The sequence below is a fragment of the Siniperca chuatsi genome, linkage group LG10, assembly GCF_020085105.1.
Source record: "Siniperca chuatsi isolate FFG_IHB_CAS linkage group LG10, ASM2008510v1, whole genome shotgun sequence".
Classification (NCBI taxonomy): Eukaryota; Metazoa; Chordata; class Actinopteri; order Centrarchiformes; family Sinipercidae; genus Siniperca; species Siniperca chuatsi.
The window spans coordinates 11,949,529-11,967,743 of NC_058051.1; the positions used below are offsets into that span (position 1 = coordinate 11,949,529).

The following is an 18,215-nucleotide window of genomic DNA, read 5'->3' on the forward strand; positions in this document are numbered from 1 at the left end:
GAATGTGATATGCATTAATAAATTGTACACTTTCAAATATATAACTGGTTATGTCTTACATTTAATTTCGGTGTTTTGATAAATGATGTGTTATCTGGACTAAAATTCAGTGTAGAGAGGTGCTCATGAATCTATTATTCTAAACTGCAGACATGTATCCCGGGCCTGTTATCATTCTGTCATTATCATGTCCTCTATCAAGGAGCTCCGCACTGTTGTCTGTCTGGAACACTACAAAGGTCCCGTTGCATGTCGGGTACAATACTCCCTGAGCACTGAATGCGCATGCCCGACAGAAAACTCCATTATTTTTTTTGCTCGGAATATGCAAGAAAAAAAAAAACAGTGGGAAACTGTGAATTTGGGATTACATGGGTCGTAATGGTTGTCGGAATACATTTGAATGCTAGACGGTTTAGCAAAGCAGAGACCAAAGCAACGGCTGGATAACTGCGCACCGGGAGCGGGACATCCTTCGGTCTTGTTGGGACACTCCAGAATCAAGTAAATTTCAGTCAGTTAGCTCTGCTAGCCTAGCTGGGAGCGTTAGCCCCGAGATCCCAGGCGTAGTAAAATGAAGCGTTATTGCCCTTTGTTTTTAAATCGGATTGGCAGACGTTGTATAAACGCTGAGAGCTGATTGATCGCGCTAATACGAGATTTGAATGGTGGAATTACTTATTTCACGGTTATTTATTAGAGTATCAGCCGTTTTCAAAACATTCTCTGGCTAGTCGGCTAGCTAGCCAGCTAACTCTTGATTCTCCCGCGAGCCAGAAAAGCGAAGACTCCAAAACTTCGCCAATACAGAGAGCTTGACGCAGAGAAAGGTTGATAGGTCCTGCTAACATCAACGTTAGCTAACGGCTGTCAGTAAGTAAGTGTAAGCTGGTGATCAAATTCATAGATGTTTTTTCCCCGAAGCAGTATTGCGCCTGGCTCGTTTCTTGTTACCGTGGCTAACACGCAAGAGTTTTGCATCGGAGTGTTTTGTGCGCCTGACAGCTGTCACGACAACATAGTACAAAGTAGGGTAGCTTGCTAGCTTAGCGGTTAGCCTAGCTGCTAGCCTGTCGTGTAGTATAGTTAGTGAGATATTGTTCCATGGCTACACACTGCAGAGATGTCGACTTTAGCTCAACTACGAATTCCATCAAGATTTTATTTCAAGCTTCTTTCATTTTGTTAGCTTGTTATCTTGTGAGTTGGTTGTTAAAAAGGCAGTTGCTTATATTGTGGCTAAACAACCAGTAAACCACGGGCCTATCCAAACACACCCTCCCACTTCAAAGTAGCCGCAGCTTGTTCTGAAGTTGTATTCTTTTTGAAAGAGTAATGCATCTGATGTTATCATTTTTAGAAGTGCGCTTGGATAGCCTCAATTGCAGGAAATGGTATATTAACGTTTCATCAGTTATTTACCGTGGCTCTCCCTGTCAGATTACATAATCCACCTCCACCTTTCTTTGCAGACTCTCCATTTCATCCGACCCTACTCTGATGTGAACTGAACAAATAAATCTGCAGTTGAGGATTTGCCTCATAGCTAAAGAAAGACCTGGTGTTTGGGCATCAAGTCAGGTTTTACTGGCAGTTTGTGTGCTTCTCACCCACCAGCATGTACATTGGACAGTGGATACCATAGCCAAAACAGATCCTGGCTTCCCAAAGATGACAAGGTATGCAAAATGTTCTTCAGTTATTCAATTTTTTATTACTTTACTTGACAGTAAATGAAAACCTTTTTTCTTTTGCTGTGGCCACACCCAGTGGTGATAAGTTTACATCATATTTGGGGTTTTAAATTTTATAAACAACATTCTGTAGAGGCTTGAATTGTCAGGAACACAGACATAAGGAAAGTAAATGTTGGGCGTTTTGCCAGAACATTTTGGGGACATTGAAGACAGATAGAAAGTAAAGTCTCAGTAACTGACATTGAAATAGTGCAATACCTTTTAATTAGCAGCCTTTATTGTATGCATTCTTCGGGATTCTGTTAAACCTACGCTGATTTCATCATGCTGCCAAGGTTACATTTTGTAATATTTGATGTTTGACGTTGACATTTGGTGTTGTGTAATCAGATGAAGGTGGCCCACACATTTGGCATGCATGCTTTAATTAGACTTTACTGCAGCGACATCCGTTCGTCCATTTTATGCATGCGTGCGTTTACTTATTTAGTGAGGCACATCAAACTACACTGATACATGAAACAAACTATAGTTGTATGAATACATAAATGTTTTTAAAAAGTTCAGCTGGTTTGGGGGCCTTTGCTGACTTTGGGCCATAAAAATAAACTTGACTATTTTAAAGCTCTGGTAAAGTGTCATTTCAAAATGACATTCAAATGTGATGCCGATTATAAATGCAAAGATTGCAAAAGTAAAATTCAGTATTGAATACTACTGTCACTGTAAGACGTCAGTAGCCCGTAACAAGTTAACACATGAAAACATTTCAGACAATGACACTTTTCAAATACAGAACAATGATTTTACGGCAAAAGGAACATGTAATAATTTAAAGCAAAACCCTTGGGTCTTTAAACAAATTAAATTTTATGGGATGTATTAACACTTTGCTGCTTTTCCAAGGTGCTGGCAGGCCGCTGCTACAAAATGATGGGAGGCAGTGAGACTGTCAGTGGGGACAAGGATGGGGTCCACACCACTGCAATACACATCCCCATTGGCTGGCAGAGGAGAGTGGAGGGCGGGCAGGTGATCTATGTCAGGTGGGTTGGTTCAGTTGAATAGAAAGCATATGCAGACTTATTGCTGAAATCAATTAATATTTGGAGAAAGGATTTTGATGTGAAGGTATATGAACGTATACATGTATGAATGTGTATGTGTGTGAGCTAAATCATTTATTCTGGAGAAAAGAGATTGCTGGGTTTTGCCAACATATTCAGAGGGATATTACCCAGAAAGATGACTGTGGCTTCTGTGATTTGCTATAGGAATTTGCAGAAGATGCAGTATTTTTTTCCCAATAAAGATTTCCCTTTGCCTTATTTTCCTTGACCAGCTCAGGGCAGAATTGTTTATTTTGATTTGAATACACACATTTCATGGAGCAGTGGTTTAGATCTTGCTCAAAAAAAGTGTGTAAAATATGACATTTGAGATATGAAATTGCTTAGGACCCCTGGCTATCTGCAGAAAGAGTCATTTTCAAGCTAGTCAAATGGAGAGAAGCTTGATTGCTATATTAACATCAGTGAGCTTAATAATGTAATGTTACAGCAGCTTATTCATATGTAGGCTATAACCTAGATTTGTGATCAGTTAATATTAACTAGCAAGCCAAATAACTGCAGTTTCATTCATTCAGATCAACTCCTAAAGTGTACATAATAAGTCTTTATAATAAGGCACATTTTTTCATCACCACAAATATCCTGTGGGCTGTGCAAAATCTGTTCTTTTTACTTGACTTTAGTTGTTCAATTTCAGATATTTCTTTCGTATCATACTTTATGTATGTTGAGAGTTTTGGGGCTGTATTACAGAATCTGTTCTGAAATAAGATTTCCCATGTTTAAGATGATTTTTCTACATTTCGATTTACAATTTTCATCTACATTTCTCATTTCTAAATTGTGTTCTCTCGGGCTAAAATGGGATTTCAGAGTTTCTCTAATAGAGCAGGACTGTCTGATGCAGCCATGTAAAACGCAACATCTTTCAGTTTGCATATGCAGCTCTGTAAAGTTTGTCCCTGTCTTCTTTCTGTAGTCCCAGTGGTACTACCCTATCCTCTCTGGAAGAGGTCAAGACCTATCTGTTGACTGATAGCACCTGCAAATGTGGTCTTGAGTGTCCACTTATCATCCATAAGGTAAAGCTGGTTTATACGTGTTAAATTTGTTTCTGTGTGTGTAGTAAGGGTGGGAAATACAGACAAAATACAAACGGTATATACAGTATATAGAGTTTTCAGATTAAGTAACTTTGTGACACTTGAATGTTCACTTACACACATACTTTAACAGCATGATGATGACCTTTTAACCTCTACAAACTCACTTGACCAGTGTGGTGGGTTAGTTTTACTAGTCATTTGTTCAGACACTGAGAATATCAATACATGCAGTTTTTATAGCAATGTGTTTTGAATATTGTCATGTAAGAAGCAAGATTTAAAATAGCTTCTAATGTGAGACATTGTTTGCATAAAGAAATTGTAAAATTGTGTCAAATTCATAGTAATATTCAAGTAGCATAGTAATTATTGGCAGCACTGCAAGGCTTTTACTTTGAAGGAAATGCAGGCATGTGGCATCCCCACACGTATTGAATTAAATATCTATGACTAACTTTTTGAGTGAAGTTTGTCCAACTGTGTGGAATCATGGCTAACCTTGTCTTCATAAAAATGTGAGTGCACATAGTCTGCGATAAGCAATGATCCTTGTGTGACTATGCATATTATAAGTGTAAAATACCCCTCTGGTGCCCTTAACTGTCTTGAATTTGATGAAATGTTATGCAAAGAATTCTCTCTGGATTCGGTCTTATCTGGTCTCCTACAGGTTTTCAACTTTACTGTGGGAGTGAAGGTGGAGCAGCACAGCCAGCCGTTAGGCAAAGCAGAACAGGATATGACCAAACTGTGTAACCACCGCAGGAAAGTGGTAGCGATGGCTGCTCTGTGTCGGAGTATGCAGGCCTCACAGCTGCCCTTTGCAAACCTTCATCATCCAGGTACATTTTGAAGTATTGAGACATGGTACTCCTGCACCTTCACACTATAAAACATAGTCTAAAAGAATCATAAACAAATCTCTTGAAATAGCTTTTCTATACTAATTTCTACAGATTTACTAAACAGATGCGTATCTTCATCATGTAGGAAATTATCATTTTAATTTTGGCGTGGATGGTCTCTCTCTGAAGGTGTCGCCAGTTCATGTCTGTTAGATTGGAACAAAATCTGTGCTTTTTTCCACCAAATCTTCTGATATTGGTTGTTAAGTGTGCTGTTTGCGCAGTACTAACCACATGTAGAGGGCTGCAATGGGACTATGATCTTGCAGGTCCCGCAGGACCCAACACAAATTTACTGTAATGTGTGTGGGAGCGGTTTGTCAGTGTCCTCATCATGGTGGTATGAATTAAAGATGAAATTTAATTCATGAAAGTATGAGAGGCCGTTGTTGTTGTTGTTATTATTGGGCTGAACCATGCATGTAAATATATTGTCTTTCAGTAAACCAAATGCAAAATACAGAATCAGAGGTTTCCGTTTAGTTTCTCACTCGCTTTCTTGTTCCCCCATTTCCTTTCTCTCTCTCTCTCTCTCTCTCTCTCTCTCTCTCTCTCTCTCTCTGAAATCTGATGTTTGTGTCTGTTTATATGGGAATTGACATGAGCTATCAGAGAGACCGTGACATGATCCATCTTTAGATACACTTTTAATTCCTACTGCCTCAAGCAAAATCCATAAAAAAGCTAAATGTGTCTTATTGATGGTTGGAAATCTGGGAGCAGGTGGGTGTGGGATTGAAAAAACGAGTGCTGGTCAGTGCAGCAGTTGTCAGCCACACAGAATGGAAACCAATGATATTTTAATAGCAGTAATGTACTTCCACACTGGGAACAGAAGACATTCAGAAATAATCATGTGTTGTCTTGCTGCAGTTTATATTCATCAATATATTTGAACACAAGTCAAAATTCTTACATTGTGCAGCAGAATAGTTCCATCATTATGTTCCTGTGGATCAGTCTCCATTTCTTTTTTTTTTCTTCATATGTCTGTTTATATTTTGACAAAATGTTTGTCAACTCCCTTTAACTTATTTAAATGTTTTGTACCATTATCTACTTTTCTCTTGCTAACGTGCATTCAGTTAACACAGATCTACCATAGTGCACATACAGTATTGGTTAAATAACAAGCACATTATCACTTTGAACATGTGCAGTTAGAATGGGTTAGATCTCACTATACTACAGATTTCTACATCCCACAGACCCTAATGACCCTCATGACTATTTACAAGGCTTGTATGAACATATGAGGTATGCAATGATATACTATACAAAAAGTACATGGGCTCCTGGAGAAGGGGTCATATTTTTGCGTCACATTCTCCATTCTGCTTCCATGGGCACATCACATTTTCTAAAACTAATAGCTAATAAAGTGGAAGGTTTCAGCTTCTTCTGCTCATGCTTGGTAGTATTTCCAAGGTAGGGTCCTTGAGACTTAGCATGGCCTTAAGATTGCACACCAATTACCTCAAGTGTCAAAATCAAACATCAAAATGCTCCTCCAGAGCGCTCAGATATAGCAGAATTTTAATTCTCAGTAATTAATTTATACATTGTATACAATACCTTTTTATGAAAGTAAGTAATAATGATGTCGTATTGAAGTAACAACAATTTAGTAAATGCTTTGTGTGTGTGTATCCACTTTCAGAGATGAGCAGTGGAGTGGACAGCCGCGATCCAAAGCGAGTACTCGTGGAGCGGGAAGATGAGGACCAGGGCATTTACCATCCCAAACTCCATCCAGTCCCAGCCCGACCTAACAGCAACCTCCACCCAAACCCCTGTGCCAGCCCCAAATCCCCTCACCAGTTTATTTACCCTTACAATGGTTCCTCCCCTGTCCTTCACACAGGCACAAACTCTCACCATCCCCTAGAGGCTTTGAGAAGGCTTCACCATCCTCCTCCTATCCCTGCCTCGTCCAGCTCTTCCTGCAGCTCCTCATTCCCAGCTTACAGCGCTGCCCAGAGGTCACCCCGCCCCCCCACACCTCAGAACATAAGTCAAGGTCAAAGAACACCCAAAACCCCGGAGACTCCGGGTTCTCCTCGGCTAGGGCCCCTCTCTTCACCTCCTCCCTCTTCCCCTATGACCATGGGTGGAGGAGGAAGAGGAGCACAGACTCACGCTCATCATCCTCATGGTGTCATTGCGGGAGGCTCCCCCCTCTCTCCGTCTCCTTCCCTTTCTCCTTCTATCCATAACATGAACTGTGTGTCTCCTCACCAGCGGTCCCGCCACCCTTCAGCCTCTCTTTCCCCTCTCTCTGAGCAGGGAGGTGGCTCAACACCAGCAGCAGGAGGAGGACTGATGGGAAGTAACTTGTCTCAGAGGAGGAAATCCACCTCTTCCTCTCCACACTCCCCTCTCTCCGGTGGCTCCCCAAACCCCAGCCCCCACTTCCCTAAGTACAAGCTGGAAGATATCTTGGAGCAGTTTAAGAACTCAGGCAACAGCAGCACTAATAACCACCACCTCCTTATCCCTACTAACCCCTCCTTACTGACCAACCAAAGCAGTAGCAACCCTCATGTTCTCTCCTCGAAGCCCTCAAAGAGCACCATGAGTCCGACTAACAGCGCAGGACCACCAAGTTTTGGGTTGAACTCCACAGGGCTTTCTAGTTTACCTCTGGGGCCATTTCTGAACCACCACCACAGCCATCAGGGCAAGCTGCCACACCCAGCTTCTTTCCCTGCGAGTAGCCTGCTCTCCGCGGCTGCCAAGGCTCAGCTGGCTAACCAGATAACCCAGGGGCAGAGTTCAAATGTGGCCAGCAACCCGGTGAGCTTGCCCTCTTCTCTGGAGGTCATGAAAGAGGCACAACAGCAACAGTCATCAAAGGTAACAAACAGCACTTTACATAACAGCCACCCTCCCTCTTCCATCGCTTCTACTAGGCCTCCCCATCCCTCCCTTGCTGCAGCCTCCTCCGTCCTATTTCCTCCATCCCACTCTCTGGCCCACTCCCTGGCTTCCTCCTTGCCCCACCTGCCTCCCACAGCAGAGCGCAGTGCGTCTCACAGGAAGAGGCAACGGCGATCTCCCACAGTGCTCACCATGCTAAGAGACACCCAGCAGCTGGCTAATGGGCCGAGGAAGACCCCACCAGGAGACACTGTTTCTGCTACAGTTATCAACCTATCCTCATCCTCTTCCTTCCCCTCCTCCTCGCAGTCTTCCTCTACCTCAGCTGTGCAGAACCAGAATACTGTCATGTTAGAAAACCATCATCATCTCCTACCCGGGCAGACGCCAAGGCTCCCTGCTCCCCGACAGATGGCACACCTTTCCAGGCCTCCTCGACAAAATGAGGCTCTGGATTTCACTACAGGCCTGACACCTACACCTCTTGGCTTGGATCCTCCAACCCAGCCTCTGTCTGCTCTGTTACACCTGCTCAGTGTTCAGAATGCGCAGGCCACAGCCTCAGCATCTAACTCTGCTTCATCTCAGCCGGGATCCATGTCTATTGAAGGAAGTGGACACACTAAAAAACAGAGCCCCAGACTGTCACCCTCTTCTCCCGCCCCACATTCTAACATCAGGCACTCACAGACTCAGTTATCGTGCCGAATCATTAACACTAATCCTCTACCCTCGGTGCCACAACCGCTTTCTCCTCCTCCCACTTCCTCTCAGTTCAGATCAGTGCAGTCTCCATCACATCCTCGGTCTACTAAATCAAGTCCTTTACAGAGACATTCTCCTTCTTCTACAGTGCTGCCCAACTCAAATTTAGCTTTACACAACAGCCCATCTCAGCATATGTCCCTGACTCCCTCAGACAAGCATCAACCAACTGAGAATAACATTCCTACAATAGACACTGTTTCCCAGGGACCATTGCAGGAAGCCTCACCACAGGGCACTGTGGCAACAGAGATTGGTAGTAACAGCATATCTACATCAGTGGACTTGAGTCATTCTCAAGGCAGTGTTTCTATGGCGATACCCAGCTCCCCAAAGCCACTTGATCTTAGCAACCATGTCCTGGCCCTTCTCGCAGCATCTTCTACTGTGTCCCAGGGGGAGGGTAGCTCCTCCGACCGTACCACTGATGTTGTGATGTCTTCCCAAGGAAATCCCACCGCAGGTGAGGATATTTTTCAGTCTGACATGTGTTTTTAGTCTTAGATATAACTTTTCAATGCATATTGAAGTAGAATGGTTTGTAGAGTTGGCAATATACTGAAAATGTACCCATGTAAACGTCAAGATTCTCTCACAGATTTTGCCCATTCAAGTCTGATTAATGTGAACTATGTGTGGTCATGAGCTCTCCCTTTAAATCAGATGATGGTATCTCTTAGGATGGTTCAGGGCAAGGTGTACAATTGGTTTCTCTTGGTTGTGCCCTTTAGGGTGTTGCTCTGAATTGATGTCAGTGCACATTTATTGATGTGTTATTGCTAGCTTGTAAATTTAATGCTGTTTTGTAGCTAACTATCAGTACTTAAAGCTGTACCAGAGTCACCCACCACAGTTAAATCCTGTGTAAAACATTGCATACTGCCCAGCTCAAGACCCTTGTATAAATTTGTTTACTAATTGATAAGTCAGTCTGAACAGATGTGAATGATTTACGTTTCTCCCGCAGGGCCAGAGGAGCCTAGAGTGGATCCAAAGGTCTCCATAGTGACCAAACCTCCAGCAGCCACTAGCCCCGGGCCCACTATCTCCTCTCGTCTCGGGGATGATCACAGTCCTCATACACCTTCAGCTGTGGGCGACTCAACCGCTCCCTTACCTCTGGCAGAGGCCTTCCCCTTCATGAACCAAGAGCAACTGCTTCAGCTCTTGTCATCCACAGGAGGTCTACCATCCCTCCTGGACCCTGCAGTCCTGGCTTCATTGCCTCTAGGCGGGCTGTGGTTGGGAGGGCAACATGCACACATACCCCCTGCCAATGCTACACCACAACCACCACAGAATCTTGCAGAGCAGCAGCAATCAGAGCAGCAGCAGCAGCAGTTACTAATGCAACAACAAGAGACGCAGCAGCAAAACCAGGAACAACAACAGAAGCAACAACAGATAAACAACAATCCTCTGTTTCCATTGTTGCCCTTGTTGAGTGGTGGCCAAGGGGAGCTGCCTCTGAACCTTTTGGGCCTGCTGAACCCACTCCCAACCCCTACCCCAGGACAGGAAGCTGATTTAGGGCTAACAGAAAAACCTAGCCTTCAGGCTCTGCTTATGGCATCCTTGTTGCTTGGGCAACAGCAGGCGTCTTTGTTACCTCTATCTGGGCTGGGTCAGTTGAGCCAGGTCAGCTTGGAAGTTCCTCTCCAGCAGCCACAGCAGATCCCTACCACACTGGAGGGCCTCACCCTGGATAAGAACTCTGGCCTCCTGGATCCATCAACCCTACCGGGCCCAGGGCTCTTGGAGGTCGCCCAGGGCCTTCTCCCTATTCCTCCAGGAGCTGAGGGCTCTATCCAAGCCCTGCAGTCTCTGCTACTTCCTGCCACTCTTTCTCCTCCCCACGCAGCCTTCCTGCCCCTCAGCCCTGCCTTGCTCACTGCTGCCCTGAGCTCTGCCGAGCTCCACCCGCCTCCCCACACCCAATTAGCTCCTGCACAGCAAACCCAACATACCCAACCTCAGGTAGGCTCCCCTATCTCCTAAAGCTATTTCCTCTGAGCTCATCCTAGTTTCCCTAGAAAAACCTAAGAGCTAATTTCCTTAAAGGGTTAGTTCGGATTTTTTTTTAGTGGGGTTGTATGAGGTACTTATCCATAGTCAGTGCACGGAAGCTAAGCAACGTACTGCTGTGGACGGGGGCAGCAGCAAAGCGTATTTTAGTGTGTAACTAAATATTGTGTGACTTTGGTGTTTTTAAAGGGTTAGTTTGGATCTGAACTAACATGTTAAAACACAAAAGTCACACAATAACACAAACTAACCAATCAAGTCAGCGGTAGAACAGCAACTACTGTGTTCTGTAAAATGACTGTTTTTGTCAAAGGAGTCGGGTGGCTTTAGCGAGAGCTGTCTGCTTCTCCAAACTGGGGCCGTGCCGACTGCCACCTACTGTAGGTATATGGATAAGTACCTCATGCAACCCCAAACAACTTCAAAAAAGTGGGGTTAAAATGTGATTTTTCTCTAAACTATTTTCAAATGAAGTCCTCTTCAAACTACATGGTTTGTTTGGGTTGCTTACAGCCTGTCTATCTTAATTTACCTCAGGTATGAATACACATGTTCTTGGAAACATTTAATTTTGCATTAAAAAAGAAAGATTCTCTGAGTTTTGTCTCTGTATTAATCTGGCCCCATCTCTACCTCTTTTTTTCTTTGATTCACTATTTTGTAATTTGTTTGCCTGAAACGCTAACCATCTTTTCTCATGTCCTCTACTCTATTCTCCAGGTACCTACTGATACTGGTGTTGACACCCTCATCCCACTATCTCTCCAAGGCAAGGACAACCCCATCCTCCAACAGTTACTGCCCACTTTGCTTAACTCTGCTGTATTAGGTGAGTTAGTGCCCACTCTCTGTAACACTTCTTTCTCAAGATTAAATTCAGTATGTTAGAAATAAATTAAATGATGACAAAAATGACCAGCTGCTCTCAGAACTTTCAACATTGCAGGCATTCTGTAGCAGTAAGCCATTATATCAGTGCATCTATGAAATGTGTCTTTGTAGGAGATCTTTCTGGCATCACAGGCCTCCATAACATGGTGGGGATAGGAGCAGGTTCCATCCTCCTACCCCCAGTCCAGACCTCTGCATTGGGCATGCCTCTGCTGCAGGGTCCTGATGGAGCCATCAACTTGCTCAACAACATACAGGTTGGTAACTGGCATGTAGCTTTGTGGATAAAGCGTATAAAGAGGTTACCGCCTAAATGGGGCTGTTCTTACAGACTTAGATGTATGCGCTTAGATTGTTCTATGATGCTTTAAATTTTTTCTAGAGATGTCCTAAGCAGATAAAGATAAGATCATTATTGGGGCCAATCTGGGCACACTTTAAGGGACTGGTATTGGCTAAAATAAAGGCAATTAAAATCTGATCCTTTCTTTACTGTACTCTACAGTGTTTTGTCCACCTCAGCCTACTAGTGCAGTGCTGCTCTTCTTTATGACAGCCGGGCTCTACATTGCAAGCATTTTGCTGCATATGCGAGTGAAAATTAAGAGTGTGTGAATGTATTTGTAAAATAACTTTACACGGATTTGCTAAACTCTAATCAGAGACTATATAAAGGAAATGGAAGTTGCCACCGTGATGTCAACCATTGGTTTGTGGACTACCATTTTGAACCCTTGAGTTCGGCATTTTGGCCATCGCCATCTTGTTTTTTTTTGGAGCCAGAAGTTGCCATATTTAGACGAGAGGCTGGAGCTGGGGAGGGATACGCATTACTACGTCTCTGTCCTGATTGACAGGTCGCCGTGGTAGCAACTTGTCATTCACAAGGTAGCCACACCCTAAAGCATACCCTGCTTTATCTTCTATTTTACTCTAAATGGGACCATAATTTACTAAATGAACATTATGCTGTATTGAAGAAGACTTGAAACTAGCAATTGATGCCATAAACCCATTAGGAAAATGTTTACTGAGGTAATAAATCAAATGAGAAAGTAGGGTCATTTTCTCATAGACTTCTACATAATCCGACTTCTTTTTCAACCAGTGGAGTCGCCCCCTGCTGGCCATTAGAAAGATTGCTGGTTTAAGGCACTTCCATATTGGCTTCAGTTCGCTGGTTAAAATGATAAATGGCGGCAGATCCTATGTTGGTAATTAAGGTTAATTCTGTGAGTAACTTGATGACAGGCAAATATTAAAGTTGGCTGTCGGCATGGCTCAGGAGGTAGAGCGGTCATCTAATAATCATAAGGTTCCTGGTTCGATCCACGGCTCCTCTAGAGGAAGTGTCAGTGTCCTTGAGCAAGACACTAAACCCCTAAATGCTCCTTATGAGCAGGTCTGCCGTCAGAGTGTGTGTGTGTGTGTGTGTGTGAGAATGGGTGAATGTTGGCATGTGTTGTAAAGCATTTTGAGTGGTTAGTAGACTAGGAAAGCGCTATATAAATGCAGTCCATTTACCATTTCTAGTGGCTCGCGTCATGTTAGTTTTAGGAGTCGCAATTTCCCAGTTAAACTTTTATTTATATCGTATCTATAATTGAAGCTTAAAAACGTTATAGCTTTGAACCAGGACCTTCAGTATTTGGATCAAGTAGCTTGTAAAAAGTGTGCCAAATTTAGCAGTTTACAGCTGTTATTTCAATGTATCAGATACATATTTAACCAACATTATACAAATATAAGTATTTGTTGGACTCCGTATCGGGATCTGGCCCAAAAAGTTTGATCAGGACACCCTAAATTTTTACTTTTTAGTTTGTTTTTTTTCTTCTGGCTTTTATGAATTGTCTGTGGCTTGTTACGGGATTTGTATATATGTCAGGAAATGTGGATAATTTGCCTTTGGATTCTTTTGCATCAATGAGAAAACACATGTTCCCTAACATTTCTTTTGGAATCTTTGTCATTGATTGCCTCAACTTTTTTCCTTCAGCTAAATCTTGCACCACCCTCAGAGGGAGAGAAGCCAGTCTCATTGCAGGAAACACAAAGCCCTGCCCCACAGGAAGACATTCCAGCTACTCAGATCGCTCCCGAAATGGTTCCCAGTCCTGTTCCAGCTCCAGCCCCTGCCCAAGAACCCACCCCACCCCCACAGCGAGTATCTGAGGGCAGGTCTGTTATTGATCCTTACACATCTTTCATGGACACGATTTATACCTCCTTCCTTCAAGTCAGTGCTAAAGAGCAGGAAGACAGGGCCCACTTGGGGCCATCTGACCCCACTTCACCCTTCTGTGCCTTACCGCCGGTTTCTTTCCCTGTGGAGCACCATACCCCTGTCCCAACTTTGCCCCAGGCAAGTGCCCCAGTCTCCCTCAGCCCACGTCGGGCCTGTTCCCTCCGCAACCCAGACTTATCCCGTCTCAGCCTGGAAGCAGCAGCCCATTCGCCAGCCCAGGGGACGCCCAAACCCATTGAGGACGGGTCTACGTCACCCTTACAAAGGAAACCGGTCATGGTAGAGGGACATACCCACCCAGAGCCTCCTCTGCCACCCATATACTTGGAGGAGGCCAAGACAGACTGTACTGGGCCTGCTGCAGCTGTGTGCCCCTATGTGGAGGCAGGGGTCGATAGGCAGGGGCATCTTTCCCATGCGGGCTACCTCAGTCCCAGGGATGGATGCAGTGGGAGGTCCAATGAGGAGACAGCTGGGACATTGCTGCACACCGAACAGGGAAGGGTAAGTGCCTGGGTCTCCTGTTTCCTCATACTTGTAGACAAGATTTTATATCACAAAGTGGGACTGCATAATTATCCTGCTGCAACACCAGAAATTAGTTTTTAGTATGGACCAAAGACTGTAAAAAAGAGAAATATAGCATTGTGATTGACTTGGCTCCATTTTTATGCCACTTGATACCTGTAGAGGTTTTCATCATGCTGTTTTTGTAATGTGATTTCTGATTTTACCTCCCAAGGATCAAACGGGAGCAGCAGGTGGAGTCAGAAGAGGAAGGAAAAGGAAACAAACGTGAGTTGTCTTGTTAACAGTTAATTTCTCAGCTCTAGACAGGGAATCACCTGGATAAATACATTTCCAGTAAAAAATTTAAGTGGCTTCAGTTGCACTGTAATGTATCAATGCATTAGACATGCTTTTTCTGATGTTTCATAACAACTGTCAGGTTGATTTGGCTGTATCATGCTGTATTGCCTTCTAATGTGTTTCTTACTTTGTGTATCAGGCTACAGAATGTGTTAGAAGACTTCAGAGACTTGGATGCTACAGCACTAGAGGAAACCAAGGCTACGGTAAGACCCAGCTCCCCCTCAGTGACTCACAGATGTATTGCTTTAATTATCAGCAGCCTCTCACTAGTATCATTGAACTGTTTTGAGTCAGACTATTTCCAAGCCACCAGTCTTACTTTAAAGCACAGCTGTTTTTTCTCCCAGATGTTGTTAATGAATATGCTGTTGTTACTTTCCAACAGCTTGGAATTTTTTTTTTAGCCATGCTAGTAGCTGATCCCCTGACTTTTCCTCTAGCCCCACCATGAGGTTCACATTTGTGGTTTTGAGTGAAATGTCTCAACAACTATTCGATGGATTATCATGAAATTTGGTATGTTCCCCTTCAGGATGAATTGTAATCACTTTGGTGATCCCTTAACTTTTCATCTAGTGCCATCATCAGGTCAAAATTGTAATTTGTCCAATACTTTGGTTTTTGACTAAATACCTGCAAAACTAAAGACATTTCAGCCAAAGCTTTACTTTGTAAACAGCAATTGAGAAAACAAAAAAAATCCATTGTGGTGAGATTCTTTTCTCAACTGCTGTTTTCTAGGTCAAGAAATAACATTTAACCTCAAAACCAGCCTGTTTCACGTTTTTGTTCAGATTGCTAAAAACAAGAAAAGCAAGACACTGAAACTGTGCAAACTTGAGGAGCAGCATTCTGTGTCTCTTACTGCACTCTTACCACCCTGTGAAGGGTGAGGTTTTTGTTCCATGCTGGGAATGATTGTGCAGTTCTTACTGCGGTGGTAAGAGATAAGGCTGATGTGACTGTAATTTCTGTCGCTTTCTTGTTCCAGACAGCACTGCTGAAGCCTGAGAGGTCAGTCCGCGGCAGGAGGCGACGAGGCGCCAGGTCTCAGAGGCAGTGATTGGTGGAGGGAGCTGTAAGTCAGAGCTGTTCACCAATCAGAGGCAGCCAGACGCCTCTCCTCTTTCCCCCTCCCATCTCTCCACCATCACCACCACTGTTTAGACCTATCTTTTTTTAATTTAACTGCACTAATATTATGCCGTTGTCATGTCAACCATTGTTATGGCAACCACTATGGAAAAAACACATGGGAGAGAGATCTAGTCTGAAAAGTTAATTTATAAAAAGTGAAAAAAATTTGAAGAGAAATGTTGTTGATACTTTTTCACTTAGGTCTTCTCTTAGGTCTAGTTCACAAAATAATGGTTGCTTGACATTGTGATCAGAGATCTGTTAATTATGGTTGGTGTTAGAATTATATCAATGAGAAAACACACAAAAAAAGTACTGTTTTCTTCTCATCAGTGTGTAACTGTGAGTCAGGATAAAGCCCATCTACTTGAACGATGCTCTGTTGAAAGTGCGTCTGTATGTGTGTGTCTTTTTATGTGTCTAAGTGTGTGTTGGACAACAGTGCTATTGCTGAGCCCCTCATTATCCGACCGTTAGTTGAATTTATTTTCATTTTAGTAAACAAGACCCTGTTTGTAAGATGAAGGGCTCTTTGCAGAGTCACACAGCGGTTGTTTTTCAAAGAAACGTTCTGAAAGATTTTCAGAAGGTGCTGGAAGATAAGGATCAGACTTGAGTTGGGTTTTTTTCACAGTACAAAATAACCTCTAAATGGGACAAGCCAAGGAAATAATGTGGGCCACCTTATCAGGTTTCTTCACACAGAAATTAACTTTATTATAATTCCACATGTCCTGTGAGATGTTCTTTAATGGTTTGTACATCACTAATAATTGTATGAACTGAGAAAACATTCATACAACTCTTTGAATCATGTCATAACATGTCAGAGTACCCTGACAGATGAGGAAAATTTAAGTGAATCTGACAACAATCAGTTTTTGACATTTGCAAGGTCCACAACAAATCTGGAACAATTCAGAAAAACTTTGAGAATCATTTGTCACATTTTGGCAACCAACTTCAATTCACATGCTGTGTGATTTGTTGCTGTGAAGAATTATATGTAGCTGTGGTGTGGTGGAGACTTATTTAATCTGTTGACCTAACACCCACCCAAATGTTCAACCCACAGCCATGATACAAGTGTCTGGAAAAAGTATTGAATTTTGAAATGGAATATTTGCAGGAATCCCGAGTTTATACATGGTACAGTACAACATGTCCTTTGATTGGTTGAACGAATGGCTGGAAAATGCAGAGAGCGATGATGTCTTACGTGGATCTGTTGAGTCTGTGTGTTGTTATGGATTTGGAGTAATATCCTCCCTCTGTCTCCTCATATCACTGTTTGAACTCTCCTCCACACACTGCCCTGCCCCAAGAGTACTGGCATCTCTAGCTGTATTTAAAAAAGAATAAAGAAAAGTGAAAAAGAAAGCAGATTATGCAATTTCTACACTTGGAGATTTGTACATATGTACAGTTAATGTGTTTTATTTTGATTTTATATTGTTAGAGAAAGAGACAAGAGAGAAAACAATGAATTGTGAATTTTTCTGGGAATTGTAATTAAGTATTTTTCTCATTCTACCCCTTGCTTTCAATACTTATGTTTAAAAGACAATTAAATTGTGGACTGTAGCTTTCTTTTTTTATATGGGAGTCTTTTTTATTTAATATTAAACTATTTACAGAAAATGTATCGTGTGTTGATTTCTGTTCTGAAAAGGATGTGAGAAACCTCATGATGAAGTACAGTGGTATGCAAAAGTGTTTGCCCCCTTCCTGATTTCTTATTTTTTTGCATGTCTGTCACACTTAAATGTTTCAGATCATCAAACAAATTAAAATATTAGTCAAAGATAACACAAGTAAACACAAAATGCAGTTTTTAAATGAAGGTTGTTATTATTAATGGAAAACAAAATCCAAACCTACATGGCCCTGTGTGAAATAGTGATTGCCCCCTAAACCTAATAACTGGTTGGGCCACCCTTAGCAGCAACAACTGCAATCAAGCGTTTGCGATAACTTGCAAGGAGTCTTTTACAGCGCTGTGGAGGAATTTTGGCCTACTCATCTTTGCAGAATTGTTTTCGAGCATGAACTGCCCTTTTAAGGTCATGCCACAGCATCTCAATTGGATTCCGGTCACGACTGTGACTAGGCCACTCCAAAGTCTTCATTTTGTTCTTCGTCTGTCAGCCTCACTAGAATGCTGTATCAAATTCACATCTGAATCCATATAAGTTTCGGCTATTATGCAACAGATGTTGAATAAACGTTCACAAACAGTTTGCTCGACTTATCTCCACTAGGCCACTCCAAAGTCTTCATTTTGTTCTTCTTCAGCCATTCAGAGACCCCACAACGACATCCAAAGAACTGCAGGCCTCACTTGCCTCAGTTAAGGTCAGTGTTCATGACTCCACCATAAGAAAGAGACTGGGCAAAATGGCCTGCATGGCAGAGTTCCAAGACGAAAACCACTGCTGAGCAAAAAGAACATTAAGGCTCGTCTCATTTTTGCCAGAAAACATCTTGATGATCCCCAAGACTTTTGGGAAAATACTCTGACGAGACAAAAGTTGAACTTTTTGGAAGGTGTGTGTCCCATTACATCTGGTGTAAAAGTAACACCGCATTTCAGAAAAAGAACATCATACCAACAA

The 18,215-nt window shown here is 42.7% G+C and overlaps 1 protein-coding gene across 3 annotated transcripts; it reads left to right on the forward strand.

Moving 5' to 3' along the window:
• Positions 1–264: 264 nt before the first annotated feature.
• Positions 265–17,245, forward strand: mbd6 (methyl-CpG binding domain protein 6). 3 transcript variants are annotated; one of them, XM_044210435.1, is made up of 13 exons: positions 265–504; positions 1,473–1,679; positions 2,604–2,743; positions 3,750–3,852; positions 4,547–4,718; positions 6,442–8,889; positions 9,394–10,403; positions 11,172–11,280; positions 11,454–11,599; positions 13,342–14,094; positions 14,333–14,385; positions 14,600–14,666; positions 15,455–17,245. In XM_044210435.1, the coding sequence occupies exons 3-13, from the start codon at positions 2,628–2,630 to the stop codon at positions 15,524–15,526; spliced, it is 5,049 nt and encodes a 1,682-aa protein (XP_044066370.1). In that variant the 5' UTR covers positions 265–504; positions 1,473–1,679; positions 2,604–2,627; the 3' UTR covers positions 15,527–17,245. The 3 variants fall into 3 exon arrangements, with proteins under 3 accessions (XP_044066370.1, XP_044066371.1, XP_044066372.1); XM_044210436.1 differs by lacking the exon at positions 265–504 and adding an exon at positions 535–877; XM_044210437.1 differs by lacking the exon at positions 265–504 and adding an exon at positions 947–1,394.
• The last annotated feature ends 970 nt before the right edge of the window (positions 17,246–18,215 follow it).

Coding starts and splice junctions, on each gene's coding strand:
- mbd6 (XM_044210435.1), top strand. CDS start 2,628: ATGATGGGAGGCAGTGAGACTGTCAGTGGGGACAAGGATGGGGTCCAC. Junction 2,744..3,749: donor GGGCAGGTGATCTATGTCAG/GTGGGTTGGTTC, acceptor TTCTTTCTGTAG/TCCCAGTGGTACTACCCTAT. Junction 14,386..14,599: donor GGAAGGAAAAGGAAACAAAC/GTGAGTTGTCTT, acceptor TTTGTGTATCAG/GCTACAGAATGTGTTAGAAG.